At 42.5% G+C, this 26,360-nt stretch overlaps 1 protein-coding gene across 1 annotated transcript; it reads right to left on the reverse strand.

Moving 5' to 3' along the window:
• Positions 1-85: 85 nt before the first annotated feature.
• Positions 86-20,967, reverse strand: atp13a2 (ATPase cation transporting 13A2). Its single transcript, XM_068745772.1, has 29 exons — positions 20,955-20,967; positions 15,873-15,949; positions 15,488-15,655; positions 15,139-15,197; positions 14,950-15,016; positions 14,794-14,873; positions 14,633-14,710; positions 14,482-14,551; positions 14,223-14,357; positions 14,073-14,139; positions 13,144-13,275; positions 10,899-11,060; positions 8,907-9,017; positions 8,765-8,811; positions 8,477-8,665; positions 8,165-8,371; positions 7,926-8,030; positions 7,656-7,812; positions 6,829-6,940; positions 6,552-6,676; positions 6,274-6,446; positions 5,292-5,384; positions 4,589-4,668; positions 3,473-3,625; positions 3,254-3,350; positions 2,256-2,479; positions 721-860; positions 446-618; positions 86-357 (listed from the first exon to the last, which is right to left on the reverse strand). The coding sequence occupies exons 1-29, from the start codon at positions 20,965-20,967 to the stop codon at positions 190-192; spliced, it is 3,462 nt and encodes a 1,153-aa protein (XP_068601873.1). The 3' UTR covers positions 86-189.
• Positions 20,968-26,360: the final 5,393 nt, after the last annotated feature.

Here is a 26,360-nt window from a genome sequence, read left to right on the forward strand (position 1 = left end):
GTAAAAGTGAGCCTTTAAATGAAACATCCACCAATGGATGATCCTGTAAAATCACACCAGCTGTAACGCTTGGAAAATAGCTTTTATTAATGCAGGCAAACACATTTGTTTTGCTGGTTGAGGATGGAGCACAAACATTCACAATGCATTAGCTTGGATAGAGTGTCCAAAGAGGCGGGTAAACGACTGCTAGCTGGGCGACAGGACTGTGTGACCCCTGCAGGGCAGCGGTTCATCGAGCGGGGGCCACGAAGGGGAGTTGCACAGACTGCTGTTCAGACGTTTGTACTGTTTCTTTGATGGCTGCTTCCTACGCAGCGAACGGAGGCAGTTCAGTAAACCCATTTCTATTAGGACCTGGAAATAAAACAGCATCAGACTCAAAGCGTTGGAAGAAGACACCGAACATGACTTGTAAGAGAGAACGTTATGTTGCTTCGCTCACCTCTACAAAAAAGCAAACGACGAAGTTGAGAGCAGCCAGGCTGAGAAGCAGCACTCTGAATTCAATATCAGAGATATCGTAGAGCGAAAATAATTGAGTAGCGAAATACCCAGGATGCACCACCAGCCAAATCGTTGTGGCAGTGAGGAGCAACAGCAGACAGAGAAATAGCACTGCGAAGATAAAAACACCGACCAAGAGTTTAGATCAAATGATTTGATCAAGATGAGGACTGACGGAAACAGAGCCGAGTGGGTCAACCTCTCTAAACTCACCATTGTGATAGAGAGGTTTCTTGTGTGGGTAGCCCTTGGTAACCACAACAGCGATGAAGATGTACTGAAATCCTGACGAGTAAAACACAGTGGTGTTCTCAATGCTGGGCACGTAGCCCGTTAAGTTGAGCGGAACGTACCTAGAAAAAAGAAAACACAAGGGAGTTAAGTTTCACAGAGTATTACTAGAAAAGTACTCAGTTCACCAGGCAGCTCATTCCCCTCCTAGTTGGATTTACACCATCCACATAGCGATCTGGATCATCATCAAAAGGTTCTAGATTGTTCTTGGTATCTTTATACAGCAACCATGAAAAGTTAAAGTGAATCAGACTTGATGTTTATTTTTGATTGATTTTTGAATCCATAAATTGGGTTAAAAATATCATATTTTTTTCCTGAACTTATTCTGGATCAGATCCAGAAGACAATTTTCATGATTGTATGACTGATTTTTGGTGAGTGAATTGAATGCATATTTTACAAGATACAATTTTTTTAAAGCCTCAATTATAAATGGGAAAATCCAGATTTTCTTTCTGTCCAGACAGGCATCCGGATCGCTCTCAAAATGTGATGGGATGCATGTTAAACGAAGACCGGTCTTCAGATTTGTTTTTCATCAAGATCCATCCAGCAGTTTTTCCGTAATCCTGGTAAACGCAATGTGTAATGACTTTTAAAAAAATCGCGAGAGGATCTGCAATCCGAATCCGATCCAGATGAAAGTCGGTGGTGAGATAGCGGTCGCCACCCTACAGGACTGTCAAATTCCATAAACTCATAAATCAGGATCTCTTCTGGATCATCACAAAAATGTATTAATCTGCTCCTGGTAACATTTCCTGAAAATTTCACCAAGAACAGTCCGTAACGTTTTGAGTTATGTTGCTAACAGACAGACAGACAAACCAATGGCAGTGAAGATGCGGGACAGTAGTTATGACCTGGGCTTTGAGAAACCAAATGTTAAGAATCACTGCGTGGAATGAGTTTACATAAAAAATTTAAACATGAATTTCTGTGAATGTTTTTCAAAAAATGTTGTAATTGTAATGAGGAAATATTGCTTATAAGGTTAGCAGAAAATATGCATGTATGTATACATGCATGTATATAATGTGTCACTGTATATGTAGATATGGATACATACAGTATATATAGATAGAGTAATTTCCTCAAGAATTGGATTGTTATAAAAATAGAATGTCTACTGACAGTCCAGGGGGAGGAGAGGGGGAAAAAATCAAGCGTTTTTTGGCTGTTATTGTAAAAGACGTTTGCTCAAATCTACCCCCTTTCGGTTCATCTGGGTTATAAAGCCTTTCAAATATTGTCCTTTGTCTCATTGAAAAGTGAGCGGAAATCAAACTAATTCATTCATTCAACATAGAAACAACAAGGATGACACATATGTCCCATCTGTCCATAAAGTCTGTCCAGTAGTTTTTTTGTTTTTGTATTCTTGCTGACAAACCAACAGATGTGGGTGTAAATCTAAGCTCCTCGGTGGAATTTCTCGTGTTTCTACTGACCAGTCCTCTGAAGTAGCGATGAGGACTCCACCCAGCTGGCCGAGGAAGGCCAGGCAGAGGTGGATAAAGATGCTGCCCAGGACGGGCAGGGACAGCAGGCTGGCTGGGGGTCTGCTTGGGTGCAGCGCCACACTGGGACCCCCTCTCCCCATCACAACGGCCACGAAAGTCACCAAGAACAAGTCAGTGTACAGGAACTGCGCGTCAAACACTACGGTCTTCATCTGGACACACACATCCATGGACAAGTTTCATTTATTTCATTTAGTAATAAGGATAAAGGTAGAAAAGGTCATCAGAGCAAAAAGGAAAGCAAATACTTAAAAAAAAGGCCCTTAATCCATAATCCCATTTGAACAGAACTTTTTACAATGAATGAATTAAAAGAAGGAAACAGTAGAAACCGATCACACGATCGGTACCAGTGCGTTTAAGCTTTTAATACGTTTTAACGTGTGCAAAGATTTGTCCTCCACGCCTTCCTGCTGAATTCAGATGCGTTTAGTCCAGGGGAGGGCAAACATTTTGACTCGCGGGCCACAATAGGTTCTAAAATTTGACAGAGGGGCCGGACCAAGAACAGATGGATGAAGTATTTGTGTGAGCTAATATAAATGACACATGAAAGCTATTGCATGAAAGGATTTGGCCTTTTACAGGTAGCATTACAGGGAAAAGGTCAAATGTATGAGGTTTTATTATAATAAAACTTTATTTAATGATATAATTTGGACAAGTTTGGCGGGCCGGATTAAAAAGACCAACGGGCCGCATATGGCCCCCGGGCCTGGGTTTGCCCATGCCTGGTTTAGTCTTTCAGGGTGATCAAGGTGCAAACCGATGGCTTTGGTGCTTAATTCGGGAGAATTGGAACGCAGACAAATGTTTGAAGATGACAAATGCAACGAAATGAGTCTTTCTGCGCAGTTAAACTTGCACCAATCTTTCAATATGGCTGCCCTGAAAGTAAAAACAGGACGCGCTTCGTTGCTACTCACTGTGTAGAGGATGAGGACAGAGCAGAACTGAATGAGACTGTACAAGGCCATGTATTTAAAGAGGCTGAAAGAGGTGACCAGAGAACATCGGGCCTCTCTGCATAGAGAAAGGGGGACAAAAAGAAAAAGAAAAACCTCATTTCTTCTGTCCCACAAAGACGACGGGTCTGGTTAGTATTCAGAGACATCGATTCAACAAGACGCCTCCGACATCCTCACCGGATGAGCATCGGCACGCAGCTGATGTTGTCAATCTTGGAAGTAAAAGGTGAAGCGACGGACGCCTCCGCTTCAGACAGGGAAACGCCGACATCGGCAGCTTTCAGGGCCCCGCAGTCGTTGGCCCCGTCCCCACACATGCCCACGCAGTAGCTGTAGATAAAAAGCAGAGAGGTTTGGCGAACAGTCACTTTTAAAGTCAGGCTGATGCTGATGTAACGCGACGACAGACCGTGACACAGCAACTACATAATCAAATTCTAATTACAGAGGGGATTCTAATTGGATAATATTTTCAATCTCTGAATACTTCCTCCCAAGACTCTCAGGCAATAAACAAAACGACCGACCTTCTGCTTCCACTCTGACGAGGGTATTTTCAAATTATAAACAATTACACCAAGTTCAATTGAATAAGGTTGTCGTCAGCGGGGGAGGGAGTGTTCCAGCAATCAGGGATGGTGTACAGTAAAGCTGCACGACCGGTGAGACTTGTATGACAGGAGGGAAACCAAGAACACAGCAATAAGTAGAAAAGGACTCGGGGAGCGCAGACCTCCGCCGAGCAGCTCGTTCCCCTCCTAACCGGATCTACACCGTCCACATGGTGATCTGGATCATCATCAAAAGGTTATAATAAATTGTTCTTGGTATCTTTATACACCAACCATGAAAAGTAAAAGCGAATCGGCGTTGATGTGTGTTTGTAACTGATTTTTGAATCTGTAAATGGAGTTTTCAATGTTAAAATGTAACACAGTAATACCTCGACATACGTGTTTGAGACACGAGCTTAAATCCGAGATTCGACTGACCGCGGCGTCCGCGTCAGTGATTGGGCACGCCGGTACGAGCGGAATACATCGACGATACGTACAATCCTCCAACAGAAGGATGCTATAAAGAACACACACCTTTCCAAAGGCAGAACTATTATATAAGGTACAGGTCCAACCCCCCCTCCAGCGCCCTGCTCACTGAGCGCTACCGTCTGTCTTTTATATTACACTAATACTGTATATCATTTATTCTATCTGTGTGTGCGTAATTACAACCCCCCCCCCCCCCCCCCCAATATTCTCATTGCATTATTTCAGCTTTTGAATCCAGACTCACTCGAGTTTCTGCAGCTCCTTCACCAGCTGAGTTTTCTGGTCGGGAGTCATGCGTGCAAAGACCGTGGTCTGCAGCAAAACCTGCAAAGACAACATGCCAGAATAAAGACGCAACCTGACAAGATAATGATCACGTAATAAATAGACTGATTTTCTGCAATCATCATAGTTAGAAGGAAAATCAAATTGTGTTTAATCAGCCGTTTCTCCCTTGGGATTCATATACACGAGGAATATATTGAATTTAAAACAGCAACATGTCCTGATTTCAGGCCATGAACAAATCAGGCTTGCCAGATTTGTTGCATATGCAAGTGTCAGTGTTGGGTACAAATGAGAAGCTAGCAAGGATGAACCCAAGGAGGCAGAAAGTCAATACAAGTCTTTAATAAGTGCTTAAACAGAAATCTCTGAGGGGGGGGGGGGGGGGGGCAAGCAGTTCAACACAATAATGAAAAATTACAGCCAAAAAACAACGCAACAGATGAAGAGGCTGGAAAAAATACAATCTGCAGGCTAAATTTAAAAATACAAGATACAACCCTTTGGTCGGCAGAGGAAGGTCTGGCATCGCGGAGCAAACAGTATAGAATCACACAGGGCGAGCACGAGAGACAATGACGGTAACCCGGTAACTAGTGGTCTGGTTAGGAGCAGTAATCCATCTGTGAATATTCCTGCTGGGAATACAGTGCATACAGTACCTTTGGCAGATACTCCGGAAAGTGATCACAAAGGGCAGCAAAAGAGTCGCCACTAATGGCGAGGTGATGCCTGCAGCCCTCCTGATACAGGCCCTGAGAGGAGAAACACACACCAGATGGCGCCAGTCGAGAAACACAGTTCAAATATGTTGTTCATCGTGCCAACTAGTCAGCCTTTGAATATTTCCAACTCATAACTTGTAACACTCGAGATGGATCTATAAATAACTGAGGAAACTAGTTTGAGGAGCAGGAAGTGTTAAATGACCAAGGCGAGCGTTCCTGGTACGATAACTGAGTGTTGGATGATTTCAAAAACTGTTTCTAAAAGTAATCTGGTGTTTGGTTTAAGATAATGTTCTTGAAGAACGTTGATAGACTGAAATCTTTTTTTTTCTCACACAGATAACCATGAAAGGCGTGAATGCATATATGAAATATCAGTAGTACATATGAATAACATATGAAATATTACTAATTAAGTACTAGTCTAGCGAGTTGCAGTTTATTCAGGTTTGACTTTGTTGCTGTTGATAGGACAGTAATTCCAGTGACAAAAAAAAACCAAGGACTGTATGAGAACCCGACCCGATTCAGTCGTAAGCTGACGAGTACTCAGGATACTCGTAAAATGTCCGAAAAAAATATTAAACCGTTTTAGAATTATGGCCCAGAAACCCTCATTTGAGGAAAAATTCCACTCGCTGAACGAGTCAAAAGTATAAATGTAACTATGGAAATGTGAAAAATAAAAGCAGCAAAAGACACCGCTTCAGTTTGCTGTTATGAAATAAATATGAAATATTTGATTTCGGTTCTGGAAACAAAGCCCGATGAACAGAAGACCCTCCATCATGTCTAATATTGTCCTGACTGAGGAACATCAAGACAGCAAAGACGAGAAGTCCTCAGACCACAAATCTAAAATCATTCATTCCCAATTTAGCACACAGAGGAGAATCGGGGTCTGAACGGGACCAACCAGAGAGACAACTGCAGCGTTGTGATTGGACACGGCATCTTCTTCCAGGGTGAACATCAGCGTGGGTGCGGCTTTGGCAGTGTGGGGGGTCACACTAACGAATATCACCCTCTCATCAGACCCCACCATCCCGCAGGATTTTGCGACATTAACCGCAGTCAAAATGTTGTCCCCTATGAAGAGCAGGTTAGACAGATGAAACAGAGATAGAGAATGAAGGACGTGCAGAAGGTTATTCAGCTGTGGTTAGTACTGTACGCCAGCAAACAGCGCTTTACCAGTGACCATAATGGTACGAAGATCGGCCAGTTTCATGATGTGAATGGCGTTGGCACTTTGTGGCTTCACCAGATTCTTCATCATCAGCAGGCCCAGGAACTGCATGTCTTTCTCCACCTCTGATCTACAAAGTAACGCACGACTGCATTTACACTGATGGGGAGATTGCGCTTTTAGCCCCCACCCCCCCACCCCCATTTTGGTATGATCGCACCCGAGAAAGCAAGAGTCGTGTGTGTTGAAGCCTTAGAGAAGAGAAGCCCACTGGGTTCTTACCGCTGGATGGCCGTTAGGTCAGCGTCCACGTCTATCGGTTTATAGGCGAGCGCCAGAACTCTGAGGCCTTCGCTGGAAAAGCTGCGCAGAGTACTGGAGAACTGACTCGGCACTGCGAACGAAACTGGTTGTTGAGTATGAACGACATTTAACAAGACGTAGTCATGGCACATTGATGTTACAAATATTTTACACACAAAAGGACAATAATAATAATAATAACTAGAAAAGCCCTCAGAGAGCGCAGACCCCCGCCGAGCAGCTCATTCCCCTCCTAATTAGATTTACACCATCCACATGGTGATCTGGATCACCATCCAAAAGGTTCTAAATTGTTCTTGGTATCTTTATACACCAACCATGAAAAAAGTAAAAGTGAATCAGACTTGATTTTTGAATCTGTAAATGGAGTTTTCAATGTTAAAATGTAATATCTTTCACTGACTCCATTCTGGATCCGATCCACATGAAATTCGGTGGTGAGATAGAAGCCCCCACCCTACATGACTGTGTCCAATTCCATAGACATCGGTCGCCAATCAACTAAGATATTGAGGAACAAATTCTGAAGCTCCATTGACTGCAATTTGAACATTTTAAACTGATCCAGAATCCGGGATCTCTTCTGGTTAATCACCACAATTCAATCCTCTGTTCCTGGTAACATTCCCAACATATCCAGGACATTTCATCAAGATCCACCCAGAACATTTTGAGTTATCTCGCTAACGGACGGAAGGAAGGACAAACAAACGATGGCGATTACCTAACCTCCGTCTCGGCGGAGGTAATAATAATAATAATAATAATAATAATAATAATAATACCACTTTCTGCTCGGCAGAGACTCGCCACCATCTCTGGGGATCCTTTGAGGAACGCGAGAGCCGAGCGTCCTCCCTTGGTGACTCCCACGACACTCATCCTCTGCAGAGCTGAGGAGAAGGGAAACCTCTGCACAATGGCCACGGCCTCCCTTCTGGCCTGGCATCAGAATGAGAGAGCAACAACAGCAAGGATTAACTGGAGACGCCAGCCAGATGTTTACAGATTAGACACACAGTAAAGAAGAGATCAGATGTGATGCAGGTACACACCGCCCCTTGGAGCCGTTGGCTTGGGGGCCTCATTATTGCCAAAACACGGTGTCCTCCAAATTCTGCATTCAGCACCTCCCCGTCTCCTTCCGGCTCCTGAAGCATCTGTTGATTTCAGGGTGATTCACAGATACAGATGTAAAGTTCAACGATGCAGGAGAAGTTTAGGGTGAGATGAAATATTTAACAAGTCTCAGAACAACAACCAGCCCAAGTGAAGTAAGTTTAAGTTGTCGTACCCAGCTAGTGGACTCAACCATCCTGAGCTCCAGAGGGTCTCCGAGCGGCTGCCCGTTCAACAGCATCACAGTGTGACAGCAGGCCAGCCCTGACAGCATGTGTCCTGGGGACAGGAGTCTGGGCTCCGAGACCAGCTCCGAGAACCCAGCAGGCCCCGCCTCCAGCACTCCCCATACATCCAGGCCCTCCTCTGTGAGCGTTCCAGTCTGCACAATCAAAAAATACTCTGATGGAGGAATTGAACATGCCAAGCGGCCAGAACCGTTCTCCTCCGTATTCAAAGCGAACTCGCGTTCCGGATTCTTCCTCACCTTGTCAAAGCAGAAGACGGACACTTTGGCGCAGACGTTCAGACATGGCGGACTGATGCAGAAGACGCCGTGTCTCTTCAGCCGACGCTGGGCATAGATAGTGGCAGTGGTCATGGCAGCGGGCAGGGCGGGGGGCACCACGATGGTCACAATGTCAAGGCTCCTAATTATCAATGTCTTCAAGGTCACCTGGACACGCATTCCGGAAACAAAGTCACAGGTCATTTTGGTGCGTCGTACAGAGGCAGCGCAGGAATGGCTGACGCCGCCGCCGCGTTTGGCACTCACAGATCTTCTGAGAAGGATCACAAAGCTGTAAATGGACCCAAGAAATGCTAAAGCGCGGAGGGAAAACGTTGGGGGAAAAAAGATCACACAGATGTCAATTTGATTTCATGTTAACGTCCCCCTTACATTCCTAAACACTTACCCACAACGCCCAAGAGCAGCAAGAACTTGGCAGCATCTCGGTAGAAGCGGAAATTCATCGGCCGAGGATGCAAGATAGAGCTGACCAGGCTACCTTTGGCTGTTAAAAACCCTGAGGATGAGACATTACATATCATGTATATTATTTCAACGTAGGCATTGTGAGCTTTATTAATGCGTATTAACGAGGTGTCTATTTTTACGTAATCGCAGTTTGTTTGTCCGTGGACAAATGTTCTGGGTGGATCTTGATGAAATTTCCTGGATATGTTGGGTGTTAGAAAGCCCATATTATTAGTTTGGCGTTGCACGGCTCATGGACGCGTTTCAGCCGACAAATGTTCATTTCTGACGTAAATCGTCACATATCCCACGTTCGTGAACGCACCATAGTTCTCCGACGCCTTTGAATGCACCATATCTCCGTGTGCAGCGTCGAAGCTGGAAATAGTTTCACTTTCCACACACAGTAGAATGCCCCTTTACCGTGGCTTGTCTGTCTCAACAGATATTGTCTACTTCCTTCAGTTCAGCGCTGTGCGTACATGCCAGAAGGTTAGTGTAATTACAGTTATTTACTAGAAGTTGAATGTGCACATTGTGCTAGTGTGTGCTCGTTTAGCTGTGCGTGCTAGTGTCGCCGAGTTACTTATATAGATAAATACAGTCCTTTGTTCTAACCGTTGAGTTGTGTTGATAATTATGTCTGTTACCGTGTTATTACAGACCACAGCAAAATAAAACGACCTTAAGTTGGACATCTGTATCTGTATCCTTTAATGGGGACACTCCTCCATCACACCTTGGCACTCTACACCACCAGCATTCCCGGAAGACAACCCTCTCTTCCTTTTATTGGGAATGTTACCAGGAACGGAGGATTTGAATTTTGGTGATTAACCAGAAGAGATCCTGGATTATGGATCACTTTGGAATTTTATGTAACATTGCAGTCAAAGGAGCTTCAAAATGAGTTCCTCAACATCTCGGTTGATTATTGACCGATGTTTATGGAAATCGAGACAATCACGTAGGGTGGGGGTCTCTATCTCACCACCAAATTTCATCTGGATCGGATCCATAATGGAGTCAGTAAAAAATATTACATTTTAACATTGAAGATCCCATTTATGGATTCAAAAATCTGTTAAATATACATCAAGTCTGATTCACTTTTACTTTTCATGGTTGGTGTAAAAAGATACCAAGAACAATTTAGAACCTTTTGATGATGATGATCCAGATCACTATGTGGATGGCGTGAATCTAATTAGGAGGGGAATGAGCTGCTTGGAGGAGGCCTGAGTTCTTTCCTAGTTTAGGTTTTGCCCCTTCTCTCATGCATTCTTATCATATTTTTGATTTTAAAGGAATTTCCTTGCAAATAAACAAATGTCTTCATTCATTGGGAATGCTGTAATGGCTTGATTATTTAGTAAACAAGTATTCCACCTATTAGTCCAGCGATTCATCAACAATAAGAAAGATATTTGTCTTATTAAAAGTGTGTAAGAGTGGTCATCATACATGTGTCATGGGTCCAGCCTCCATACAAATACAAATACGGCTAATGAGAAAACAAGGTTGAAGTAGCTGAAGGGGTCCATAAATTATTCTTCTGGATCAAGTTAAAAAAAAAAAAAAAAGTCAAAAAGGAACAGGGACACAAATACATGTTGGACAGATTTGTCCATCTCTTTCCATCCGGTCTCCGCGGTGTTATGCAAGCAGCTATCGTTAGTCAATATAAACAAAACCTCAATGCAAATCACACCAAATGATGTTTTTCAATCAACTCAGAAGTCACTTTAGTGCTGCAGTCGATGTGACCACGATGGACCGTGTGCATCCTGCCGCAGGAAACAATCGTGAATCATCCACACTGTTTAGAAACAACACACAACACGTCCGGAACATGACAAACGCCACACGATTTGTGGTAATCACGCTACTGGTGGTCAACATCTGTCAACGCTACTCCCAGTCTAGTCACCTGTGCTTACGACCACAGCGATGGCGCCGCTGCCACTCGGCCCCGCTCCTTTGGCTTGAATGACCTGCGTACCACAGAACAGGGTGTGTCTGCGCTCCGACTCAGCGCTGTAGGTCTTCTCAACGTGGGGCAATGTGGTCTTCAGCATTGGGACGCTTTCACCTGGGCGCAGGAAGGATGGAGGTCAGTGAACACACTGAAGAGCTGAAGTTATACGATTGTATTTTAATCAAAACGCACCACTTCTATTGTATTGCTTTTTGTAAATAATATAAATCTTATTCTAGTGGTTAAAAAGATATTTGAATATGGTAAAACATGTAATTCTCAAGATCTGAAATCTGACCTTGTTTGGGTAAATTTCTTAATCTAAATAACAAAAACACTATCTTGGGCTTCAGTGGAGCAATCAATAAGAAAAAAAACTGTTATTCGTTCAACATGTGAAATAAACACACACTGGGGTAAAATGTTAGCCGAGAACTTGCTGTATTCTGATATATTCAGCTTGGAGCCAACATTAGATTTATTTTTGGGGTCAGGTCAGTCAAATAGTCATTTTTAAAAGTCTCAAGGTTATGAAATTTAAAATAATACAAGACCTTTTTTTTTTAAAATACAAAACTCTATTAAGCATGAGAACTGGAGCATTTACAATGAAATTATCATACGTGTTATGGCATACAGACATTTAGGCAGTGAACCCTAACAGTGGCGTCGTTAGGCCTATTTTAGGGGGGCTTCAGCCCCCCCTAAAATATTCTTAAGCCCCCCTAAATAATTTTGAGTTGTTTTATAAAAAACTATTTTTTGTTTTTTTTTTGTTCAGTGACCAAAAAATGCCGACATATTCTATTAAAACCGCCAGAATATATGTTTAAAAACATGTAACCTGTCATTATTTACTTAAATCCCGTTCCACCTGTTCCTATAGAGAATGCCCACATCACTTAAACTCCAGTCCACGTTTTCCCTGTGACCGCTAATTGTCGGTCCCTGCAGCGTGTTTGACGCACACAGAGCATAATAGAAGAGCTTTAGGAGAAGAACGTGAATGGATGGGTGAAGAATGGATATGAGAAAGTTTTTAAAGAACGTACGTTTATCACTGCTGGTAGGAACATTTAGTTAGTGTGTGACACACTTAAGGGCAAACGCACAGATGCATTTGCCATGGAGCTGTATGAGAGAACCACAGCCCTGTGCCACGCCCACAGTCTCCCTGAATCAGGTGCAGAGACCTGCAGAACCTGGAGGAACCTGCAGGTTCACGCACTGAATGGAACAACTCAGACACAGTGAAAAGAGAGTTACTTTTCCCTTGTGTGGATAGGATGGCTGGCGAGCTTGAGTTCAGATTCTGCAGTAGATGCAGAGCTACTAAAAGGCATCCAGCATGCAGGCCTACATGTGAGAACTTCTTGAGTGGATCACAATTGAATGAACTTGCAAAACACTCCAGCCTGAAAACAGAGGAGGTTCTGGTGGCCTGAAAACAGAGGCTGGATGTTCTCCCAAAGATATATTGTCTCTGCACAACCTCCTTGATTCAGACATGGTTCCCTCTCTGAAGGTTCTACCCAAGTTCCCCTAACAGTGCCTGTAAGCAGCTGCTCGTGTGAAAGGTCCTTTAGAGTACTGCGTCGGTTGCACTGCATCGGTTGCACTGCGTCGGTTGCACTGCGTCGGTTGCACTGCGTCGGTTGCACTGCGTCGGCTGCATTCCTGGCTGCGTCAAACAACGGCTCAGAAAAGACTTCACAGTCTTGCAGTCATTGAAGAAGACGAGCTTCAGAATCACAACAGAGTGATCGACTCTTAGAAACATACGGCGTTCTTTGATGCTTCCATCCATCAAGTAACTTGTAATTGTAGCCATTTTGTTTCTTGTTAATGCTGTGAACATCCTGTTACAGTCTAAACCTGTTTGTTGTTGCACTGTATTGAAAAACAGACTGAAATAATAATAATGTATAATTTCTCAGCCCTTGTTAGCCGTTTGAGGTTTTGTGCTCGTACGCTACATTTGCTCACATCCTGTGCATCTCCTGGGGGCTAAGCCCCCCCCTGTCCTTAAAACCTAGTGACGCCCCTGAACCCTAAATCTCCCCCAGTGGGCCTGGCAGCGCCTCGCATGGCAGCAACTGCCCCACTTGTGAACGGCTTTGGTGTAGAAAGAGCTACACGTATATACATCCATTCACACAGAACCAGAGCGGCAGCGCTGGACAAGTCCGACGCTAACCTGTTAGCATGCTCTCGTTGACCAGACACTCGCCGGTTACCAAGGCAGCATCACAGGGCAGCAGCAGACCTTCCCGAGGGATGATGAGACAGTCGCCAGGGACGAGGTCCACCGAGCTCACGCTCTCCTCCACTGAGAGACACACAGAAACGTCACACACACACACACACACACACACGACGATACAATCAGTGCGGCTGAGGATGCACGTTTGCAGATGACATTTTGGTCGAGCCCATTTAGATTTACGAGTATTTAATGAGTACTTCAAAAGGATGTTTATGTGTTCCTTATCTTGATGTGTCGTAATTTACCATTAATAGTTGTGAAATTTTGGTTTTAAATGCTTTCAAATGTTAACTATGATGAGCTGATTTTAGGGACCACTATTATGTATTTGACTGGATAAAACACATCATTTATTCAAAGGGGTGGTATTCAAAACGTTCTGGTGAACTTAAACCTGCTGCTTTTTGAGTGTTTGATTCCCTGTATGATTATAAATTGCAGTTATTGCTCAAATCAATGAATCATGTGAATAAATAATCAGAAGTCGTCGTGACATGGCGGACTGATGCAGAAGACGCCGTGACTCTTCAGCCGACGCTGGGCATAGAGACTTCTGATGTCACGATGTCACGCCCCGTTGGTTCTCGTTCTAATACCGTCACCATCTATATTTGCATGTCTGAGTTGATTTTTTAATTGTCTGTGTTGATGTTAATTTAAGATCATCTTTTTTTAAATGTCATTATGTTTTCACACTTTTTACACCGCAAACACACACAGGGCGTAGGGTGAAGGCACCGCCATGATCGGCGCACCTGGAGCGATTGGGGGGCGGTGCCTTGCTCAAGGGAACCTCAGCAGTGCTCTTATGGTAAAACTGTATGAAATCATGGCGGGAGAAGACAATTGCAGAAACTTACATCCCGTGTCTCTCCGGATTGTGACGTTTGTGATAACCTGAGCCATGTTGTGAAGAGTCACGCTTTGCTGCGTAGTGACAGGTGCATAAATGGTTATTTATGGGCAACATAAATATATATTTCAGATTTAGATTCAGACAACCGGCTCACCTTCCGGATCTCATAGAGTGAGACACAGATGGAGAGAGCGGAGATAATGAAAATGCATGCGGCATAAATATAATACTCGTCATTCATCCACAGGAGGATGCTGAGCGCCTGGAACACGTAGAACGGGTTGAGGACCTAAAGGAGCACACAGCAAACAAAGACAGCAGCTTATAATCAACAAACTGGTTCACTTAAAGACGTTGCTGTGTGACAATGAAATACAGTACACCCCCCCCCCCCCCCCACCCACCCATCTCACCTCTTCAACGAGCAGTTTCACGCAAGACTTCACAGGAACATCGATGACGTTGGGGCCATAGATGTGTCTCCTGAAAGAATTCAAGTCATAAATGATTACCCCCCCCACTAAATTGAAGATTTTCTTCCTCCATTCATGGTTTCTTTCCTACCTCGAGCTCTGCTCTTGGACATTCATCCCCTTTTGGTAGCCATGCACGTCCAAGCAGGTCCAGTCCTCACTGAGGACGCTACCAATAACAATAACACAGAATTAACTATACCTCTGAGCATCTCTATTTCAGACCCCTCCTGGTTTTTTCTATTTGCTTGCCTAACAAGACAGAAAGCTTCCTTCTGGTCCAGCCAGATGTAGCGCAGTCCTTCAAAAACGTAGTATTGCAGCAGTGTCTTCTGTAAAACAGCAAAGATCCCTCTCAGTCTGGGAGTGTAAAAACCAAAAAATGAAATCCCTTTGCGTGTTCTGTACCTCCTCCTTGTACAATATAACTGTATCTCTCCATTCATTGTCCTCCGGCTCTCCCACGGGCTCCAACCTGAAAGGGGCAAAGCATGAGCGTATTTTCCTTTCATCGCTCGAGCCATTTTCACGCTTGTGTAGTCGCGTTGAAAGGCTAAAAGGTAATGCTGCCAGAGGAGTGAAGACATGCAATCTAACCTGCCCTCCGCCACCTCCTCCCTGACGACCTCCACCACATGCTGCAGGCCGACACTGTCCTGAAGAAACAATGACACAAAAAATATCATATGCAATTGCTAGCAGAGTATCGTCGCCCTCTAAAATATACAAGGTGTAAAAAAACAAGCAAATATTCTTGGTTTACCCACACCAGACTTGTAGGTGGGTATTTGTAAAATGTGGCAGCTTTGTCACCCAGAAAACTTTTAGTAAACTTAAATCAGCAAAATGGGCAAAACACAAAAAGAACATGGTGAAGAAAGATATCAGAAATTACAATTGTTTTCTTAAAGTGTAGAAAAGACGAACTTGACTTTATTTCTCTCACCCTTAATATCAGAACATCTGCCAAAGCCAGGGGGCAGGAGCAGCAGCGGGCCAAGACAGCGAGCCGTGGGCGCCAGTGAAACACAAGGAGGATGAGACCCAAGGACAGCACGGCAGCGAGACGACACAGCCACACCCGCCAGCGCACAAACTTATACGCCTTAACATCCTGGTTGGGGCAAAACCGTGAGACAAATGCAACCAGAAACATGAAAAAATGGTTTAAAGAACGTGGAACTTCTCATGTTTACACGGTACATTGTGAACAAGAAGCCCAATCACACGTGATCTGGCCCTTCGGCATCTAAAACATTCACTGCTGTGCACGACGTCTGGCATTCTCGCTGCTACTGCTGACCAGGCAGAAACGCGGTGTAGATTCCTACCATGTTGGAGTGGGGACAGACGATTGGGCTTCCTGGACTGGGTGAAGTGAGCCCACTCAGTGACTCCTCTGAGCTTCCTACAAATAAAAAAAGGTTTCACATATCAAGCCCCCCCAACAGCTGGCACAACACCTGCATGGATGCACTAACACCTGCAATAAGAGAAGGCTTTACACACTAAGGTTGTCTAAGGTAGTGATGCTTCCTCTCCTTTTCTCTTCTACAAAATTCAATAAAAAAACAATGTATATATATATACACGTACATGGGTAAACAGACATACGTTTGTAAAAATATATACGCTGCACATACATGCATAGATATTTCAATATACTGTATATCTACAGTAAGGAAAACAAATAAGTATTTGAACACCCTGCGATTTTGCAAGTTCTCCAACTTAGAAATTATGGAGGGGTCTGACATTTCCATCGTAGGTGAATCTAAAAAAATAAAATAGAAATAAGAATCCAGAATTCTCATTGTTTGATTTTTAAAATATTTTATTTGTACGTTATGGATGCAAATAAGTATTTTGAACACCTGAGAAAATCAATGTCAATATTTGGCACAAGAAGCTTTTGTTTACAATGTTGGAAGACCCAGCCACGCCCCGTCTTCAATGCTCTGCCTGAGGGAAGGCGGTTGTCACGCAATACATGGCCCTCGCACACCCTGTCCCCGTGTGCAGAAAGACACCCCCCCCCCCCCCCCCCAACGCCTCACACTTCACAGTGTGAGGCGTTCGTCCATCTTCTTCCTCCGAACACAGCGAGTGGAGTTAAGAACCAAACGTTCTCATCTGACCACATGACTTTCTCCCATGACTCCTCTGGATCATCCAGATGGTCACTGGCGAACTTCAGACGGGCCTGGACGTGTGCCGACTTAATGAAAGGGGACCTTCCGAGCAATGCATGCTTTTAAACCAGGGGTCGGGAACCTTTTAGGCTGAGAGAGCCCTGAACACCACGTATTTTTAAATGTCATTCCGTGAGAGCCATAAAAGATGTTTAAAAGTAAATGCGTGAACTTTATGTAATAACACTTTTAAAGTACAATAAGTCTCTGAATTATAAGTTATGCTGTTGCTAACCAATGATGGATATTTCTTAACATTAATATGACTTCTGATGCTGCATGGTTTTTCTGATGGCTTTGTGGCTACAAAGTGAAAAGTACGATTCTTGCCTTTTTTTCTTTCAGCCATCTCCTCAAAAGGGTTTCTAAAATTAGCGAGCTGACAACATGATAAAAATGAGGGAAGTTTACTTCCTGATCTCACAACAGGTCGTCGCGCAGACCCGTTTGCACATCAAACGCTATTTTAGACAGCAAAATACAGCAACCCCACTTGTCTCTGCCTCATCTGCGTTGCCTAGGCAATAGATAAATAGATAGATAGACGCAACGACATGTATGTTTGCCACTTTCCCACTAAGATTACTGGTTTGACACTGTTTCTGAATGCAGATTGACCCGCTATCAATCGCCGTTTGTCCCTTTCCCAGTGAGCAGAACGGCGTTCATAAGCCGGACTTCGTCTGGTCGCTGCCTCATAGCGAACCGGCTTTCTAGTCGGCGGTGACCATCGCCGGTTCGCACATGCACAAAGGAGTGTAACGAAACAATTTTTTTATAAGGAAAGATTTGTCTGCGAGCCAGATGCGGCCATCAAAAAAGCCACATCTGGCTCCCAAGCCATAGGTTCCTGACCCTTGTTTTAAACCATGACGCCTTAGTGCAAGGGTGTCAAACTCAAGGCCCGGGGGCCAAATGCGGCCCGCCACGTCATTTTTTGTGGCCCGCGAGAACTGTGTGCAGACATTTGTTTTTGTAAAATGCTGAAAAGTCAAAGTGAATCAGAGTTTGTGTATTTGTAACTGATTTTTAATCTGTAAATGGGGTTTTAATGTTAAAATGAAAAATTTGATAACGACTCCATTCTGGATCTGACCCAGATGAAATTTGGTGGTGAGATAGAGGCCCCCACCGTACATGACTGTGTTAAATTCCCTAAACATCGTTCAATAATCAACTGAGATATTGAGGAACAAATTACAGACAGACAGACAGTTTCCCACCTTTATTAGCATCATTGATACCCCCACGAGGTGAGATCTTACATGTAGCCCGAGTCCGAGGGAGATTGACAGTCATCGTTATCTTATTCCATTTTATAACAGTTGCTCCAACAGTTGATCTTTTTTCCACCAAGCTGCTTGGGGCAAATTGTGGAAATGCGCCCTACGATGAAAATGTCAGACCCCTCCATAATTTATAAGTGGGAGAACTTGCAAAATCGCAGGGTGTTCAAAACATAATTTCCTCACTGTATATATATAGAATTATACAACTATGTCATTGCACGGAGACGAATGGGCGTGTCCTAGAGCCTAGAGGCGATCTGGTCGCGCAAACTAAACAGAAATAAATATATTCCTTTTAGAGACGTTTGTCTCTGACTCAATGATCGATGACACATTTGGCAGATTTCTTTTTTTCTTCTTCATGTCGAAGCATCGTTTTCAGAAGCTACAAGAAGTTTAGATCCGTCACACAGTTTTTTGTGCAACTCTGGTGGAGCAAGGATTCAGTTCCCAATGAAATGCAACAGATAATGATCGAGGATAATAATAATAATAATAATGCACGAGAGCACCACGGAAAAAGGCTGAACTTCTCGGGAATAATTAACTTATATTGGTTAACAGAGGACAATAAAAATGTCACATAAGGTTTTATACGTGCGTAATGAAGCTAGAGTAGAAATAACACAATAAACAATGATGAGAGCGAAATAAAAAGGTGCGTTTAGCCAGTCACCGGAATGAAAAGCGGAACGCAAATGAAAGCCGACTACCTGCTGGGGGGGCTACCGGAGACGCTGCTGCTGCTGCTGCTGCTGAATGCTGAAACACATCCCAGCTTCCCTTCACCATTTACCGAGCACCGAGAGCAGCGCCGCCTCCTGTCCCGGTGACCAGACCGGTTTAACCGGCTCTAAAGCAAGTCTGACATCGTATCGGAAAGGTGCCGGCAAGCCGGCCATGCGTCTAATACAGTATTTAAATAAAGAAGGAAATACAGGTGCGAAGATGATTCAGAACTTTGGTGACAAGTGTCTAAAACTTGGAAGAGACCTTTGACCTGCCAGAAACATGCTGCCCATCCGGGTCCCCGGCCAGCACCTGCTGCCCCGCCCACTCCTCCACAAACAATGTGGATTGGAACATCCGCTGACGTCATAACAGGATGGGCTGGCCTACCTGGGACTACTTTACCTGTGCGTTGGGCACTCTTTCCTTCCTGTTGCACATATAATTATATTCGTGATTTTATATTCCTCACTGTTAGATTTCCTTCTATTTTGATCTCTGAAGATGTGAATGTTTTGTGTAATGTCGAAGGGTGAGATCCATACAGTGAGTTATGTTAATAAAGTAATTAAAAAAAAAGAAAACAAACCTGTGCGTTGGGCTCATCAGAGGCGCATTCAATGTAAATATCAACAAAAATAAATGTGAATAAAAAACTATGGGATGATTAATCATTTTGAGACAGTAGTCTCAAAGGAAGGGTTTCTCCTTGAATGTGGAAAAGCAAACGAACAATGTGATCGCTGGTGTGTTTAGTGCTGTGTGGTTGTCAGCAGTGTTGTGCTGACATAAATAAGATCACGTCAAAAGGCAGACATCTCAACACATTGCTGCACAGCGTACGGACCTGCTGGATAGTTTTACTCTCTCGGCATGACGTGTAGTCAGAATCGTTAGGCATTGAGAAGGCGTGCCATCTTCTTCCACTGTCAACAATAATTCTTTCTCCTCGCGTGACTTGGTTTAACAACCAAGTCTGACACTTAACCACATTAAGTGTCAGTATGTTGTATTTTGTTTGATGTTCTTTTGCGTGCCTTAAGACGTGGGCCTTCACTCAATTTCGTTATGTTAGCATAATGACAATAAAGAACCTTGAATCTTGTGATAACATAAATTACAATGATTCATTTAAAGAGGGACCAATTACTTTTTAATCGATGATAGACTTCCTGCGAGGCCACAATGGATCCGTACATGCAAAACTGTCAATCCTGCTCCAAGTAGTACCCAGTATCACCGTCAGAGAGAACAGTTTAAAAAGTATTACATATGACAAGACAGACAACAATACGCTGAGGCTAGATAAAGCCATTATACCTGAACACCAGCCTCACCTCCAAGCTTTCCCAAGGTCGACCGCATTCACACCTAAACACACACTTATGGAGGTCTGGCTTACTTTTAGTAAGTTTTCTATGAAATTATGAGTCATTGCAAGACTACAATTGCACTCTTCCCTGTATACTTACACCAAGGCAGTTCTTTATTTGACATAAATAAAGAACTGTAATTATATTTGCAACTAGAAAAGCATTCAGACTCAGCGCAGACCTCCTCCAAGCAGCTCGTTCCCCTCCTAACTGGATTTACACCGTCCACACGGTGATCTGGATCATCATCAAAAGGTTCTACATTGTTCTTGGTGTCTTTATACACCAACCATGAAAAGTAAAAGTGAATCGGAGTTGATGTATTTTTAACTGATTCTTGAATCTGTAAATGGAGTTTTCAATGTTAAAATGTGTTTATTTTTCTATATCTGATCCAGACTAAATTTAATAGTGAGATCGAGGCCCCCACCCTACGTGACTGAGTCAAATTACATAGACATCGGTCAATAATCAAACGAGATCATATTGATTGAGGAACACATTTTGACGCTCCATCGACTGCAATGTTACCAAAGATTTCAAAGTGATCCAGAATCCGGGATCTCTTCTGGATCGTCACCAGAATTCAATCATCTGTTCCTGGTGACATTCCCAACATTTCTTGGAAACGTCATCAAGATCCGTCCAGATTAGAACCTTTTTGAGGTTATTTGATCGCCGGCGTTGAGGGGTTGCAAAACAACTCCCGGGTTTAAAGGGCTAATTCGGGTAGAAATAGGAGCGACAGTAACAGTTTTTACTGCCATGCTAAAAATATAATAATATAAGTGAAGCCACCCTTTCAAGCATTGCAGCTCCGCTTCTCTTACCAGCCCCGTCCATCGTCAGGCCTCCACGTGATCTTTTCCCCACAGCATCGCGACCTCAGTGACAGCCAGTCCCTTTAAGGAAGACGCTGTTCGCTTGTTCCCAACCACAAAGAGATCAAACAGTCCGTCGCGAGCATGATCAAACGGGCAGGCGACAACTAGCACCGACACGAGAAGCAAACCATATCTGACGAGATTAATCCGCGAAGGAAAGATACACGGATTTAGATTGGAGTTCGATTATGTTCAATAATGTACGATTGAAAACGTCCAATGGGATCGCGCGGTAGAGCGCCACGCCCACTCACGGAACAGGAAGTGCATTGTAGCTACGGGAAGTCACGTTGTCCAAAACAGTTACAGGCAAGCGCGCCACGCTAAAGTCCGTGTTACACTTTATATCCTGTTTAACCGCCTTTCTGATCAATGTTCTGCTCGTTTAATGAACGCGCGCTTCCGGCTATGCAGCAACACGTTTAACTCCTTTCTGATCCAACAGAGACTTCCTTATATAAGGTCGTTTCTTTCTTAAGTCCTTCAAACTTCCAAGAGGACTGAAAGTATAAGAAAATAATCCCCATATTGCTGTCGAGGGAATGTTTTATTTAGTTATGAGTTATAACCGACTTAATTAACTTAACTGCACTTTTTATACTGATATATTGGATTGTATTCATATAATATAGCAGGTTGCATGCGTTACATTCATAACGCCCCCCCCCCCCCCCCCCCCCCCATATTGTGTTTTACACCAAAAATGATTGTTCTGTATTTATTTTAATTTATTTAATTTATTTTTTTCTTAAGCGTGAAAACAAACCTTTAGCGATTGGATTCACATTGATATCATTAACAGTTCAGAATGTATTCACAAAAAAGCACACTCATTAATGGCAGTTTATTCTGGATCTAGATCCGTAGTTTAGGAAGATACAACAAAGTCATATGCCCACTACTAATTCCACAGCGTCTTGGCAAAGTCCTACAAAAACAGAACCTCCTTGGTGGAGATATTTTTGAAAGTGTCCAAAACTGAAATCGTTTTGTTGTCACAATGTACCCCGATTTCAACTGGATCTGTTTCCTTAGATATTAAAGATAGAACAAATCCGCTGACATGCGCCGATGCAGAATCTTCTCAGATATAAGACAATGCTTGTTAGAAATCTCTACATCTAATATTAAATGCACAGTAGGAATAAATGCAAGTGTACACCCATGTTTATATGATATAATCATATCCGCAATCCGGATCTGATCCATATGAAATTCGCTGCAAAGATATAGGCCCCCACCCTACATGACTGTGTCAAATTCCATAAATAGTGGTCAGTAATCAACCGAGATACTGAGGAACACATTTTTGAAGCTCCATTGACTGGAATGTTATCAAAAGAAGCAGAGAAGTCTGGGCTTCTCTGCTTAGGCTGCTGCCCCCGCGACCCGGCCCCGTATAAGCGGATGAAAATGGATGGATGGATTAAAGAAGTGCCAGTGTCACCAATAAAGCAAAAATAGGAGGCAAAAATAGTACAACAACATTTACAACCAAAATGATGACATGAAATCCATAAATCATAGAATTAATTACCAAAGCATATACAAATGTTGTTAAACTTTATTTTTATTTTTATTTTTTATTTATTAGTTTGTTTCAAGCAGAATAAAAATTAAAAAACAAAACAAAACAATATACCGTTTTGCGTACAAGAAACCATATATTGACTAAAGAAACAAAAACCCAACAAAAATATGTCCAAAACAAACACCAAAGTTCATGTACACAAAAATAGCAAATAATACATTATATAGTGCTTGAAAAGGAGTGGGAAGAAGAAAAACTTATATTTATATTTTAAGAAGGTATACAGTCTCCCCCTAGTGCTCGACTGAGGAATTGACATCAGCGTTATATCACTGTGAATGCGTAGTGACGTAACCCTTGCTTTTTCCTAACTAAGTTTTACAGTACGTATCAATTTAAGCAAACATGACCAATTTCTTTAGAATTATAAGTTGCAAACGTTATCTTTACTTTGCCAAACGACAAAACAATCAATACGACTTGATTTAGAAGGTAGGAGTTACTCCTAAATGGATCTAGGTTCACAGGAGCAGGCCTGCGTTATACAAGTGGACAGTTTTAGTTTGCAATACAAAATGTACCTTTGTGGTTAACATAAAAAAACCCACTGACACACACACAGAAGTGGAACAGGGTGTGTTGTTTAAGCCAGTATAACTGTAAACTTATTATCTATGTCAATTGTGCCATGGCTTAGATAAAAAATAAAATAATGATTTGCTGGAATAATTGACGAATTACAAACACATAATAACTACTCATTCGTAAAGATAGCTCATAAGAAATGTCTGCTATAATAAAGACTTCATTTACACTCACCACCGTCACGCCAGCATAACAGCCAAAACATTTCGACTCAAGGCAACACAGATGGCTGACATCTTCAAAAGTGGATATATTTTTGCGAGTTACTGGGTAACCCTTTAAGTAACTAACTTGTAAAATGCTGCATCTGCCACACATGTTCTTAACAGCCCACATTTGTTGGTTGTTCTGCAGTTCTGCTCCTCTCAACTGTGACAAAAGAGTTTTGAACAAGGTTAATGCCATATCTTGTGTTGGATGATATTTTTATTTATTTATTATTGAATATTATTTACTTGAATAAGTTTGATTATTGATCGATGGAGTCGTGTGGTTTTCTTAACCTGATCAATTGAAATGATTTATGTTATAATAACAACAATAATCTATCCATATATGTTTACAACTATACAATTGAATATGCAATGTTTGTAACTTAAGTAGTGAACTGATCAAACAGAAAAATTCAGCAACATGTCAATAACAACAGCAACACGCTGCAGTCTGGAAATCAATAATCTGCTGGCGGTGACTATTGAAAGTTATTTGAACTTTTTTGGTTTTGTTCCAGCATGTGCTGAAATGTTGATCCCGGCTACATATGGTGCTCAGGATCAGCACTGGACAGCTCCATAGGATATAGGATATGGAGCTGTCCAGTGCTGATCCTGAAAGTGACATATTTTCTGCGGCATTGACTCAGGGAATGTTCTTTATCTTGCCCACTTTTTTTTGGGTTTGCTCATGTCCATGACAAGACAAGGTGGTGGCTTTTTGGTTTTGCTTTGATTTTGTATCGATTATCTTTGTTCCTGCGTGACGATTGCATTTGAATGGAACTTTTCCACATTATTAGATGTGTTAATTTATTCCCATCACAAACTTTGGTTCATACTTATGATTTTTCTCATTTACAGTATGGCTTTATCTCTAACATTTTCTAAATTACAACCTTTTCAAAAAGTGACATCAATTACTGTGGCGGCAAAAGAGTTAAATAAAAAAATAAATAGTTATTTAACAGCAGGTTAAGGAGTAGTTACATTTATTTTACATTAAATGACATTACATTTAGTTGCATTTTTTACTGTGTTATGGTTTACATTTGGCCTTTGGAGGGCAAACATAATGCTATTGTGGCCCTTGGAGAAAATGAGTTTGACACCCCTGGTCTAAACCATAAATGATTTATATTTCCGACAGGACTGGAAGGCACCTTAGGGATTGATTCACTTTCGTACGTTTGAAATAAAGCATTCATTCATTCATTCATTCATTCATTCATGTTTATGCTATTACCGTACATTTATATTCACTTTTAATGGACTCAGTCTGGCACCACTGAATCTCACAAACCATTTATGAATCACTCTGGGGCATATTATGCCAATGTTAAGTAGGTGTTACACTCTTATAATGTATATTAATATATAATGACTGTCAAACGTTTTTCTGTTGTGAGTCACTCACACATTTTTGCAAGCTCCTGCATTTTGATAGTGTTAAAGATCACATATTATACAATTTTTCCACAAGTTAACGCAGTTTCTGGGCACATATGAAAAATCTGTGACAGTCTTTGGTCAAAATAGCAAACAGGTAACTGAGTAGAGAGAACAAATAACATTTAAATACTCAAGATTACTGCCTCGTCTCCACTTTTCTCCTGGACAGATGGTAGTGCTCCGTCTTTTAGATAAAGTTTCATTGCTTGTCCAGCGTTGTATTGTCCGAGATTCCTAAAGCAGTCTTGCTCAAAGTGCTTAGGAACATTACCACCAAAAAAAAAAACGTTATCCACTCTGTTCTTCTGTTCTCTGAAGCTAGTAGCTGCGGTAAAGAACGTTACAACAACATAGCAGTGTTTGCTGCTCTCTCTACTCTGTGGACCCGCAGAGCGCAGACACAGGGACGCACGCACGTCTTGTGCACGTTTCCCCGGGTTGCCGTCAAAGTGGGGGAGATTTCTTCCAGACGTGTATCAATACGTGATAGCAGACCTACTCAAACTATGCAGGATTGGCAGGATGGTTTATTTATCTGTTTTTGGGTTGATAATAACCCAGACCCACCATAATAGTGTAGAAACGTGGGAAAAGTGAGTTTTTCATCATAAAGGAACCTTTAAAGTAGTTTAAATGCCAAATAATAATATTTGGTCCTTTTGCTGCTGTTCAACATGAAATGGAACTGAGACATAAGAAATGACCTTCTTCGCATTGAATCGGAGGCAGAAGCCCGTGCTCAGTTGGCGTGTGAGCATACAGACCAGATCCGGGACCAGATCAGGGACCAGATCCGCCTATAAGCTGCTGTGTCCAGCAGCTTTTAGAAAGACTGTCCTTGAAACTATAAAGTGGGAGAAAAATCCTTAGAGTAACTGATGTGACGTCTTCCTGTGTTCCTCTGAGCTGTAAAAAGGCGTTAAACAAAAACCCTGGTGGGTCTTAGCGGGTGTGGAAGGCCTATTAGAGGCAGTGGGTGTGATCATGATGTTTTGTTCTTGGCAGGATGACAGGCATGTTGTTTGGGAAAGGGTTCAGAGTCCTTGTCTCTGACTGGGACAAACTCACAGCCACAGTAAATCCATGTCTAAGATTGATCACTGGTGATATAGCTTGTATATTTTGCAACTACACTATCACTACTTGTGTGTTGTTATTTGAAACTAACATATATTAGTACATGAGATTACACTGTGATATAATCACTCGATCTTTTCCTCTGTTTTCATCATTTATTTGACCTTTTGACCTTCTGAGAAGCAGGGATTCTGTAGAGGGCACGGTGCTCAGTGTGAAGCATCAACTGCTAGTGGTTTTTGATGCATTAATATCTCATTTAACACGTGTAAGAGGCATTGTCATCGCCACTCGCAACAGCAGTAGGAATAAAGGCCTGTCCAGAGACGTCCCGATGTATGGAAAAACACTTTTTGCCCAGGCATTATCAAAATATCTTTTGATTTTCTTTTTATTCAACTTTATTTATTTTTGGCTTTGGCTTTGATGCATTCA

The sequence above is a fragment of the Brachionichthys hirsutus genome, chromosome 2, assembly GCF_040956055.1.
Source record: "Brachionichthys hirsutus isolate HB-005 chromosome 2, CSIRO-AGI_Bhir_v1, whole genome shotgun sequence".
Lineage (NCBI taxonomy): Eukaryota > Metazoa > Chordata > Actinopteri > Lophiiformes > Brachionichthyidae > Brachionichthys > Brachionichthys hirsutus.